We start from the raw sequence: 11,661 nt of genomic DNA, 5'->3' as shown, positions 1-11,661 counted from the left end.
TAACATAGCTGGGATATTTTTTTTCCTGGACAACGTGTGAATCCTTCTCAATTTTGGAAGTTTCTTTCTCTCCACTGGGCATAAGGAACATCCAAAGATGGAGCTAGCAACAAGGCCCATTCCAGGGAGACACTGAGGAGACATGGACCCACAGGGGCCCTGGAGACGAGCGGGGGTGCCAGGGAAGAGATGGTTGTCAGGAAATTGGTTTGAAGGTAAAACTGGCGTCGTCCAGCCTGTCTCTTCATGATTTGAGGGCTCATCATCATCTTTTCATGGATTCCTACTGCCCAACAATGTCCACGCCTTGCAAAGTGTTCCTTGATCTCCTGGTTTGTATCCAGAGGGCTGCTGCAAAAATTGTTGTGCTGGCCAATGGCTTAGACCACATCATTCCTCCCTTCCCTCCTCCCTGGCACCCTCCTTTCTCTGCCCCAATTGCGGAGCGCTCATCTTCCGTCTCCCAGCCCCTCATTATCCACCTCTCCTCCACCCTGTCGTCTCCCGTGCAAGAGAAGCCGTGCTCATTGCCCATTCCAACAAGCCCCTTCATGCTCCCCTGGTCTGTTCCGCACCTGGGAGAAGCACCCTCCGAGCATTTGCAAAGTCACTGCATCGCCCTCCCTGGAGCTCTCGTTTGTCCCGGCATCCGCAGCACCTGTCCCCGGGGAGCTGCCGTGCTCCGCAGCTCCCCGAACGGAGGATGAAGCCAGGCGGGATCGCTCTGTTCTCGCAGGTACCAAGGGATAGGACAAGAGGAAATGACCTCAAGTTGTGCCAGGGAATGTTTAGATTGGATATTAGGGGAAAGTTCTTCACTGAAAGTGTCGTCCAGCTCTAGCATGGGCTACGCAGGGCAGCGCTGGAGTCACCATCTGGAGGTGTTCGCAAATCGTGTGGATACGGAGCTGGGGACACAGTTTACTGGTGGCCTTGGCAGTGCTGGGCTAACGCCTGGACTCGCTGCCGGTGTTTCGTTGTTTCGGTGTTTCGGTGTTCCGGCGTTGTTTCGGTGTTTCTTTCACCCCGCGATCGATTCCCCGCTCCCGCCCCGTTCCCGGACGGGCCTCGCGCGCCCTCTGCTGGGGACGGGCGGGCAGTGCGCGGGCCCGGCCCCGCGCCTTCTGCGCATGCGCCCCGCGGGAGCCCTGCCCTCCCTCAGTGGGGCGGGGCCCTGGCTTCGGCCGGCTGTCTGCGCGTGCGCGCGTCACGTGGCGGTGCCGGCACGCTTAAGGGCGGGGGCGGGGCGGGGCGCTCAGAGCAGCGATGGCGCGGGGCGGCAGGAGCGTGTCCCGGCCCGCCGCGGCACCGGTGCCCGCCAGGTACCGGGGGGCTCGGCTCGGCGGGCAGCGCGGGGCGCGCCGCCCTGTGCCGCCCCCCATAACTGCCTTCTCTCCGCAGCCCGGCCCCAGCGGCCCCGGCACCCGCGGCGCAGCCGGCGCAGCCCGGGCTGATGGCGCAGATGGCGAGCACGGCGGCCGGCGTGGCCGTGGGCTCCGCCGTGGGACACGTCGTGGGCAGCGCCATCACCGGCGCCTTCAGCGGCGGCTCCTCCGAGCCGGCCAAGGCGGCGGCGCCCGCCCAGGTGCGAGCGGAGCCGGGCCGTGCCCTTGGGCTGCCCTTGGGCGGCGGGGCTGTGGCCGTGGGGCGGCGGGAGGGGGGAGCGGGGCCGTGCAGGGAAGGACGGACGGACGGACAGATAGCCGCCGAGGGTGACGGGAGCACGCTGGAAGAGGCGCTGCTGTCCCCGGGCCGCCCCTGACCGGGCCCGTGCCCGCAGGAGCCCCGGCCCGTGGTGCAGCAGTCGCCCTACGGACCCTGCCACTATGAAATGAAGCAGTTCCTGGAGTGTGCTACCAACCAGAGAGACCTGACCTTGTGCGAGGGCTTCAACGAGGCTCTGAAGCAGTGCAAGTACAGCAATGGTGAGTGCGCCCTGTCCCTGCAGGAGGGAACTCCTGCCAGCAGAGCATCTCAGACGGTTTGAAGGCTGTAGAAGCGATCTTTTGGGGATATAGTGCCCTTTAGAGCTTTAAGTAGGAAACAGTTGTGTCTTTCCCGTGTCCTGAAGAGCAGAAGGCAACTGGAAAGGGAAGGAGAAATGATTGTGACCATGTCTGTGTGAAGGTGGGGAGGCTGTAGGTGCCTTCTTAGACAGTCTACTCTTGCTGTCACGGGAAGCCTGCTGTTCTCCTTGGCTGATTCTCTGTTTCCTGCTGCATTTGTTACAAGCTGTTATCAGTAGTTGGGTCTTGATCTGGTCTTTTCAAGTGAGAGAGCTTTTAACTCCAGCTGCTGGAACGTCTACCTAATGCTGAACTTGTGCTTCTTCCCTGTAGGTGTTTCTTCTCTCCTGTGAAGAATTTGCCCCCTCGTAGGGAACAGGATCATGGTGTAGAGCCCTGCTGTTCACGGGGAGCAGAAGGACGCGCAGGGAACGAGCTGGAGGGAGCAGACTGACCAGGCGGGAGTATTCTAGTGGTAATTCACTTCTGAACTAGTAGGAAAGGAATTATTGGACCCAAGGGTCTTCAGAATTCAGATAGTGCTGTATTTATTACAGAGAAATAAAAGGATTTATTTGGACCTATTACTTGTGCATGTTCTTTATTTAATTCTCAAGCTAAAATTAAGCTACCAAAATGTTAACATTACCAGCTACTTAAAGGACAAGGCACAGCTGTATTTCTTGCAAACAGGCCGTGCAGCCTAGCAAGGATTGTGCCTGCATGACTTGACAGAAAGAGATTCAGACATTGGCTGCCCTCTAGGCAGAGGAGAGGCTGGAGAGAGGTAAGCCAACATGTGTTCTACAGTATTTTCAGTAACAAATTACTTTTCTATTAGATATCCTCTTCCTGAATACCTGTCCTGACCTCAGAGCTAAGAGAGTGTGACCTGTCTGGCTGTGGGACTTGGATACAGTTGGCTGATCTGACTTTAAAGCTTTAGCAGGTTATGCAATGTTCTCAAGGTCACTGGCATCAGGTGAAGTGTGGAGCTGCTTTCCTCTTACAGTCACCTTGGCAGGACAGCCTCGTGATTGCTGCCCACAGACTGGCCTCCAGCAGGACACCCTCTTTTTAACCTTGGTGTGAAAGGGAATTTTGAGGCTTCAGCTGGAGTTTTAATGGCACAGCAGTGAAACCAGGACACTTTCAGAGGCTTAACTGATGCATTTTCTTGGCAGAATGAGTCTTTTAACCTTTTAATCTCTGACTCTTGAACAATGGACAAGTTCTCAGCCCCTTGCTGGGATCTATGAGGAAATCCAGGTCTTGATGGTAAATGCTGGCAGCAGTTGCTTTTAGCAGATACTGGAGGCTGGTGTTTGAAAGTCCTGCCCCTTCTAAATGCCACAATCTCAAGTTCTTGGTAGGTGATGTCCTGAGCTGTGCCTGGCTGTATCAGGGGTGTCTTGTGTTCTCCTGAGAGACAGCCAAGGGAAAAGATGCCAGAGATGAAACACCCAAGTGCTCCATGTGCTGACCTGTCCTGTGTGTGCAGGGAGGAACCACTCCAAAGTTGTTTAACTCCCTTTAAGAAGTAAGTATTAGACTGATGTTGGTGTGAGGGTGGTGTGCTGGTCTGGCTGAAGAAGCTGTTAAGGAGAGCCAGCAGAGCACCCGCATCAGGTGTGTTCTGCCTTTGACCCATCTTGGCAAAGTGCTGCTTCTGCATTTGTGGGGACTGGCTGTCTCTGGAGCAGCTTTTCCTGGTGATTGCAGTGACAGTCCCTGCAGGGCCATTTCAGACTGGTGATGGAGTGGGAAGCAGACCCATCCAATGATACAGGTGGGTGCATGTTCCTCTGCCTGCTGCTGTGCAGGTGGATTGAAAGGAGATGCAGGTTCTCGTCACTGGGGAGTGCAGGCCGTGCTATGGGAACATGAGACCACCTTGAAGCAGGAGGATGCTGCTTGTGCCTGGCTGTGGTCCTGGGTTTGCCTGGTTTGTCAGGGTGCAGCTTGGGATGTGGTAGTGTGAACCTCTGGGAGGAGCAGGGGATCCCAGGAAGAGGGGCTCAGTAGCAGGGGACTCTTGCTGTGCTGGGAATAAGTGCCTGGGCAGGTGGTTGGGCCCTGGTGGTGGCTGTGCTTGCCTGTGTGACCAGTAATGGGTCTGTTCCTCATTTAGGGGTGTTCTTGGGTTCTAAGCTCCTCTTGCTCTGTAAGGTGGTCCTGTTCCTGGCTCAGGAGCTGGTGTGGGGCTGAGCCCTCCTCTGTAAGGAGCCCTTCCTCCTCTGGGTCTTTCCTAAGGGCTGTTGCAGATGATCTGTGGAGTAACCAAGCCCTTCCAGAGTTGTGTTTTCCTGCTGTGTTGGTCAGTTGCCCATTACAGGTTGAGCAAGGCACTGCCAACCTGTGGGACTACAGCCTGGGAGAGACACTTGAGAGTTTCCCAATTTCTCCTGATGTCCTTCCCTCCCTGTTTGTTCCACAGAAATGACCCTCTTTGCCAGGGGACAAGCTGGGTAGGCCTCTGCCTGGTGTGGGGTGGGAGGGCAGCAGGTCCCTGCTGTCACTCTTAACTAGGAGGGATCCTGCTGCCTGAATGCACTCGCTGCCCACAGCCATAAGCAGCCCTGAAAGGAGCACAGTGGGATCAGAGGACAGTCCCAGAGGTGCTGTACAAGGGCTGAAGTGGGAACAGGAGTCATGCTGCACCCCTGACTCCTTCATGGGGGCGAGGTGGGTGTCTGGCTCTTACCTGGTAGGTCAGGGTAGTTTTTCCCCAGGTCCTCTAGCAAGGATTCATAGCAGGTGGCTTCAGAGTTTTCTTCTCCTGCCAGCAGAGTGGGAGAAATGGACTGGTCTCTCTCCTGGCTGCAAACTGAAGGCTTGTAACTGGGGCAGGTGGTTCTGCCCAGGAAAGGTTCCTTCTTCCCTGGAGCAGCCCTTGAATAAACAAAGGCTCAGCTCTAGTGCTTCATCTCAGCTAGCTTCTGCCTCCTTGGAGCTTCTTGCTGTGTCCAAGTGACTGCTGAACAGAGCCCCTCTCCAAGCCTCCCCCCAGAGCAGACCCTTCTTGGCCCAGAGGCTGAGCTGTGCTGTCTCGACAAGGACAGCTCTGATGAGGATGTAGTGCTGCCTTTCTTGTAGGTATTTACTGGTGAATTCAGATGCAGGATCTTCCACTTTGGTCAGATTCATCAGGGTGCCCTTTTTGTCCACAAGATCGATGCAGTTTGGAGGGAGAGACACATGGTGAAGGAAGCTCAGTGTGCCCCTGTGTGGCCAAAAAGCCTGTTTAGAGGTATTTTCCTTGGCAGGTTACACTTTGAACAGAATCTGTGGAGATCTGGGGAGCAGGAGGTTTGCTGTCCCTTTCCCTGTGTTTGGGATGTTCTGTGACTCCCATGTGACCTGTTTGTTACCATCTCCTGTTTCTGTACAGGTGAGTGGCAGTCCCTCGGTGACCACTGCCCAGAGCACTCGTACCTTCAGGTCTGCACTGACACTTCTACTTCAGGTGATCTGTGAGGGTCTGAACGCAGCAGCGCAGGTTTGCCATCCCTCTGCGCTCGGCTGCAGACAGAGAATGAGACCTGAGATAGGAGTGTGGTCACCCCAAACCCAGGGGCCACATGGGCATGACAAGAGGCACAGCAGGTGGCTGAGAGGTGCCCACTGTGGCCAGCAAAGGTAGGATCCCCATGTGGCATCAGCAGGGCTTTGAGCAGCTGCATTACAGCCATGGCTGCTGGTAGCTGGTGCTGAGTGCCGCAGGTTAGGGGAGAAGATGAGCGCTTTGATTTGGGGAAAATGGTTCTGATTGATGAAGTGTCTCTGTCCTTCAACTTCGTTTCATCAAGCATGAGTAGGAAAAAGCAGTGAGTCCTGGTCCTTGCCAGTCCCTTTCTACAAGGTGGTCCCAGTCACAAGGGGAAAGAGCTGGAGATTGTGACTGAGTCACCAGAGGATATTTTGGCCATGAACTCTGACCAAGTTTGTCTCAATTGAGAAATCCCCAGGGCTGACACACGTCAGTAGTCAGAGCTGGGGATCCAAGTCAAATAGCAAAGGGAGCAAAGGCTTAGGACTGTGTGTGTCTGATGGATTCAGCCACGAGTGTCTGGGGTCAGGCCAAAGCATCCAGCCAACTGGGTGAGGTCAGGATAGGGGCTGCTCATTCCTTCCCACAGATACCTGCTGTCTGAAACTGAGAACCAGGATTTGAGTCAGGGAGCCCTTTCCACACAGCCTGGAACACAGGAGCTCTGCTGGCAGCTGGCCCTTCTGCCCCATGGCTCTTCTGGTTGTGTCTAGATAAGCAGGGCCCCCTCCAGTGATTTCCCAGAGCTGCCAGGCTGGGAACTCATCTTCACATCCAGCCTCCCTCCCTGTGATTAACTCAGCTCTGCTAGAGTGGTTTTCCTCCATGATTCAATGTAGGGGTAATAGAGCTCCCTTTTTTTTTTAAGGATGCTGCTGTGCCCTGGCAGAGCTCTCCTGCCTGTTCCCTAAGCACTGGGCATTGCTGTGCACCTGCCTTGCCCCTTGTGGGGGTGATGAGGGTGGTCCAGGGGCTGGGCTGGCCCCAGGGCTGAGGCAGAGCTGGGGCTTTGCCCACGTACCTCCAAATCTCACGGTGGCAAACATGCTGCTCCTGTGCCTCTGGCAGGGCTGTGGTGCTGGGTCCCTTCCTGCAGGCAGTGGTGGGAGCTGCTGGAGAGCCCAGGGCACAGGCTGTGTTTCCCACTGACACTGTTGTGGTTTCAGCAGCCACATCTCCCAGCAACAGTGAATGGCCCCTGCAGATTCTTGAGCCCCCTGCAGCTGCAGGGTGGGAGACAGGGGTAGAGCAGGGGCTGAGCTAAACAACAGCCTGTTGGGAAGGCTGCCTGCTCCATGTGGTCCCAGCTGCTCTGAATGTCAGACTTTTTGTAGTCTTGTGGTGTTTTCTGCCCCCCGTTTGTCCTGCAGTTCATTTGGGCTGTGGTGGTGCCACATCTGCCCACCCTGCTCCTAAGCCCAGCACTGCTGCAAGGGCAGCCTGGCCTCCTCTGCAAAATGACTGGATCTCACTGGAAAAATCATCCTGAGAACTCTGCCTGTGCTGGTTCTACTCTGGAGCAGGAGGCAGTGGGGTTTTGCAGCCCCATGATGTACATGGTCATGTGTCAGCTCTATCTTCTGTTTGGTGCCCAAATGTTGCTGTGCAAGTATTCCTGCAGCAATGTGTCAGGGCCCTGTAGCATCATCCCCTTTTCCTGTGGAAAATATGGGTGAAACCATGTCCCTTGGGCTGCTCAGCAGATGGGAAGGGCCTGAATGGTGGGAACCAGTAACAACACTGATGTGCTGTGTTATCCAATGCTCACTGCTCTGGACAAATTCCCTTTCTCTGAAATGCCCCTTCTTGCATGAGGAGATGATTTCCCTCTGTCTTGCTGGGTTTCATTTTACAGTCAGTCTAAACCATGGACTTGTCCTGCTCAGGGCTTGGGACAAGGTGCGTGTGTGACATTCCTCACCTAGGATACGGAGGGAGACTCATGTTCATCTTGTCACCACCTTGCAGAATTTGGGGAGTGCTGGTGGGTAACAGCTGGAGCTGTATCTGCAGTGTGCTCGTACCTGCAAGAGCTCAGGGGCATGAAACACAACCTGCTGATACCTGCAGGGGCAGGACTCCACAAGGCCAGAAGACACTACAGCAAAGCTCCAGCCTTGGATGGGCTTTGGAGCTGGTCTCCATGACCTTGCTGCAGGCTGGCTCTAATAAATCTGATAGAGCAGGTTTGCCCAGATGGGCTCAGGTGGGACACAGCCAGGCTCTGCTGCATGTGCCAGAACACCACATCCCCCTGGCAGGGGCACAACAGCCCTTGCTGCCCTCCCGCCCTGCAGTCCAGCTGTGCCAGGAACTGTGGGGCCCTATCAGGTCTAACCAGCCCCTTGCTGCTGCAGGTGGGGCCCTGCTCAGTTATAGCTGCTCTGAATGACCCAGAACACAGAACAGAGATGAGCCATTGGGTGCACCAGAGCTCTGCAGGGTGGCACAGCAGAGCAAGAGTCCAGCTTCCTGCATCACGTCCTTGGGTGATGGTAGTGCTTCCTCCTCAGGACCTGCCCATGCCAGAGGCACAGTGCTGGGGTGTTCTGAAGAGGCACAACTCTGCCTCAGAGCTCCATTTTCCCTCAAAACCAGAGCACACACAGGGCAGTCACGTTGGGACTCACCTGCAACCATCTTTGGCTAAGGGACACTGTGGGTGCTGCAGCGGGGAGAAAGTGGGCTGTTCCTGGATGGTGATGAGGTGGCACTGGTGGCAGCTGAGCCTGCCTGTGGAGAGCAAGAGGCACCCACCAGCTCTGGCACGTGAGAAGTGCCTGCTGACCACACTGCTGAGAAGGACAGCCTGGGCTGGTGGCCGTGTGACGCGGTGGTGTCACAGACAGGACGGGCTTCACGCCCACTGAGCTGGTGCCTTTGGCTGTAACGGTCTGCTGTCCTTCCGCACGAGGCAGCAGCTGTGCTGCAGCCATCTCTGCACTGGTCCCTTGGGAAATGTCTTCTGCTGGTGACCTCGGCAGCCACCCACCATGGCTGCCCATGGCTGCTGCTCCTCAGGCGGCCCTGGCGAAGAGGCAGCACCCGTGGCAGCTCCCAGCCCCTGCTGCAGGTTATGCTGTGACCCAGACAAGCAGTTCCTGTCGGTGATGGAGCTGCATGGAGGGAGAAGCAACTTTCCTTATGCTGCTTCTGTGATGAGACAGCTGCTGGGGGATTCTGGCACTTCCCATCTTCCATTCTCCCTGATGACTCCCGGCCTCTTGCCTCCCCAGAGCATCCTTGGCATGGTGTGGCTCAGGCTCCTGGCCTCTGGTGTACCTGGCAGCAGAGGGCCTGAGTGGGAGACACCAGAGAAACCTCTCTGCTCTTCCCATCAGTGAAGAGAGATGGTCAGTGATGCTGCCCCAGTGCCCAGGGCAGAGGGTGGTGGGGTGGGCTGTGGGTGCGTTGGTGCAGCTGAAGGAAAGGGGCTGGGGTGAAGGTGGGTGCTGAGCAATGCTCAGCTTTCACCCCCTCCCTGAAGCCCAGCTGCAGCAGAGCGAGCAGCCCTGGGGAGCTGAGTCCCTGAGCCCCCTGTGTCATTTACATATGTCCCACCAGTGCCTGCGGCACAGCAGCCTGGGTTTGTGTAGCACCCCAGACCCTCTCTGAAACAGCCTCCCTTCCTCTGCCTCCTGCCATGGCCCTGGGCTTCATGGTCCTGCTCCTGGTGGGGACGATGGGCACAGGTAAGGGTGGTGTGGCTGAGTTAGCTCTGCCTGGCGGGCACTGCGGGGTGGTGGGCAGGACTGGGCTGTCCAAGGGGAGGTTAGTCTGGGTAGGGCATTTTGCTCTGGGGCTGTGTGGTGCGATGAGCAGGATGGGGGTTGGGTAATGGCATTGCCTCAAGAGAGCTGAGGGACATTTTGGGGCTGAGTGAGATGGGGGACACAGCTCAGCCCATCAGTAACTGCATCCTTGGTGTGTGCAGCTTCCAGGGCTCAGCCTGTGCTGACCCAGCCAAACTCTGTGTTCGTGCTGCCTGGGCAGACGGCTCGGCTGTTCTGCACCCTGAGCCCCCAGTACAACATCAGCCAGTTCGGCATCTCCTGGTACCAGCAGCGCCCAGGGCACTCCCTGAGGTATCTGCTCTATTACAACTCCGAGCGAGACAAGCACAAGCCTGCCAAGATTCCTGACCGCTTCTCTGCCACCAAAGACCTCGCCAGCAACGCCTGCATCCTCACCATTGCATCCGCCTGCCAGGACGACAACGGCACCTATTACTGTTCCCTGTCACCTGCCTTCAAATGGTTCTAGAAATGGAGAACAAAAGCTTTCTGCGCTTTTCTTGGTGACTCTGACGTGCTCTCAGCAGGGAGAGCAACAGCCCTGGGAGGGATGGGAAAAGTCCCTCTTGCATGCTTGAGCAGGCCCAGCAGCGCTGCCTCGTGCTGGGAAGTGCGGCAACCTCCTCTTTGTCCCCAAGCGTCCCCCATAAGGCATTAGACAGCCCGACACGGCAGGAGAGCGGCCAGGCCTCCTGCTGCAGCGGGAGGATGGAGGGCTCGCCTGTGGCCTGGCTTTCCCGGGCTCTTCCAGTACCTGGCACAAGGCGGCCTTGATCGGGCTGGGGCTTCTGCAGAGTTTGGCTCACCTGGTAATAAAGGTTAATCCTCACCCACACGGCTCGTGTCGTGTATACCTGGGTCAGGAGGGCGAGCAGGAGAGGCTGTGGCCCTTGGCGGGGTCTCTCGGGCAGGGTGGAGCCCTCACCCAGCCCCGGAGCAGCCCCTCGTCCCGGGGAGCCAGAGCCCGCCGCCCACACCGCCCTGTCCCCCTGCCCGCTCCGCCCGCCACACCTCCCGAGGGGACAGGGACACGCGTAACCCCGCGCGCACCTCTGCGGACTTTTTAAGGACGTTTTCCCACACAGAAAGCAGAAGGATTTTCCCACAAAATTCCCACAGGACTCAGAACACCGGGATGGCCGCACTGCGCATGCTCAGCGCGGCGCGCGCACCGAGGCGGCCGTTAGGGCCCAGCGGCGGGCGCTGATGTCACGTGAGGCCGGCGCTACCATTGGCTCAGGGGAAGGCAAAATCCGGCGCGTCACTTCCTGGTTACCTCAGTGCCCGTCAGGGCCCGGCGGCGAGCGGGTTTTGCCGGTGAGCGGCGAATGGGCCGCCTGAGCCCCTGCCCTACTCCTGTGTTCCGCGTGTGCGGAAAAGCCATTGTCCACAAAGGAGATAGAGGAGCTTTATTCCAATAAAGGGAGAGAGTCAATTGTGCCGTACCTCCGTGGGGTCTCCCGAGGTCTCGGAGGGCGCAGCCTCCTTTCATCCGAAATTCACGGCCGCATGTTGCCCTCTTCCCTTCCCCATTGGCTTCCCGAAGCGCCTACCACATATTCCCTCCTTGGACACGTAATTTCGCCCCAAAGTACAGAAGTTCCGGCTGTCTGGGTTCCGCCATAGACTTTGCGTGGACCCATTTGTCCTATTGCCCTAAAGTTCAGGAGTTCAAACTGTCTGGGTTTTGTAACAAACTCGAGGCTTGATGTTTGTAGAGACATTAAGGCCCATTTCAAAGATACTAACAGCCATTTCTCCTAAAGAACCCCACCCATCGAGTTGTTCGTAAAGACATTAGCACCCATCTTTCCTATCAGTTCGCAATGGTTCGCCAGACTGAGTGCCCTGGAGCCCTGCAGGGGTGTGGTGCTGAGTGTTAAAAACGAGGCTTGGAGTTTTTGGGTGGAATAAAAGTCTGCTCGTTTATTAAAAAGAAAACCAGGAGCGGAGATGGGTAAGCAGATGGGTAAGCCCAAGTCCCACTCAACAACCCATAAAAACAAACAGCGCATCGCAGGACCGAGGTTCCTCAGGAAGACGAGGGGCTAAGCCCCGGAGCAGTTCTTACAGTCTCTCTTGATGCTGTGATTGGTGCAGCTCAGATCCTCCCTCTGAGGGCTCGTTGCTGGGTTCTCATTGGTGTTCAATTCTGTCAGTCTCTGGGACATCGAGTGATTGGTTGTCCCCTTGACCAATAATCCTTCAAAATGTTTACATCATGATTATTGGGCTGTCTTGAGAACATTCTAGAGCATTCCCCTCCTTGCTGTAGACCCACTACTTTCCCCCATTGGTGTCCCCATCTAGG

The 11,661-nt window shown here is 56.7% G+C and overlaps 3 protein-coding genes across 6 annotated transcripts; 2 read left to right on the top strand and 1 right to left on the bottom strand.

Annotated features, from left to right (window-relative positions):
* The first annotated feature begins 1,219 nt into the window (after positions 1–1,219).
* On the top strand, positions 1,220–2,591 carry CHCHD10 (coiled-coil-helix-coiled-coil-helix domain containing 10). The gene is made up of 4 exons (XM_069030769.1): positions 1,220–1,322; positions 1,402–1,585; positions 1,781–1,925; positions 2,340–2,591. The coding sequence occupies exons 1-4, from the start codon at positions 1,267–1,269 to the stop codon at positions 2,357–2,359; spliced, it is 405 nt and encodes a 134-aa protein (XP_068886870.1). The 5' UTR covers positions 1,220–1,266; the 3' UTR covers positions 2,360–2,591.
* Positions 2,592–2,679: 88 nt separating this feature from the next.
* Positions 2,680–10,193, top strand: LOC138119177 (pre-B lymphocyte protein 3-like). Of its 4 annotated transcripts, none has more exons than XM_069030766.1 (4): positions 2,680–3,546; positions 8,793–8,909; positions 9,121–9,248; positions 9,491–10,193. In XM_069030766.1, exons 1-4 carry the CDS (start codon positions 3,452–3,454, stop codon positions 9,817–9,819), a joined length of 669 nt encoding a protein of 222 aa, XP_068886867.1. In that variant the 5' UTR covers positions 2,680–3,451; the 3' UTR covers positions 9,820–10,193. The 4 variants fall into 4 exon arrangements, 3 of the variants coding, with proteins under 3 accessions (XP_068886867.1, XP_068886869.1, XP_068886866.1); XM_069030765.1 differs by lacking the exon at positions 2,680–3,546 and adding an exon at positions 5,542–5,645; XM_069030768.1 differs by having other exon boundaries at positions 2,680–3,795; positions 8,793–9,248.
* C15H22orf15 (chromosome 15 C22orf15 homolog) lies at positions 4,196–5,514 on the bottom strand. The gene is given in 5 exon segments (XM_069030770.1): positions 4,196–4,429; positions 4,431–4,709; positions 4,712–4,785; positions 5,063–5,188; positions 5,442–5,514. Coding segments are annotated over 5 exon segments (657 nt in total). The 3' UTR covers positions 4,196–4,324.
* Positions 10,194–11,661: the final 1,468 nt, after the last annotated feature.

This window comes from Aphelocoma coerulescens, chromosome 15 (assembly GCF_041296385.1).
Source record: "Aphelocoma coerulescens isolate FSJ_1873_10779 chromosome 15, UR_Acoe_1.0, whole genome shotgun sequence".
In the NCBI taxonomy this organism is placed as follows: Eukaryota; Metazoa; Chordata; class Aves; order Passeriformes; family Corvidae; genus Aphelocoma; species Aphelocoma coerulescens.
Note: the sequence above shows the minus strand (reverse complement) of the source record. Positions and strands in the feature narration are given on the sequence as shown.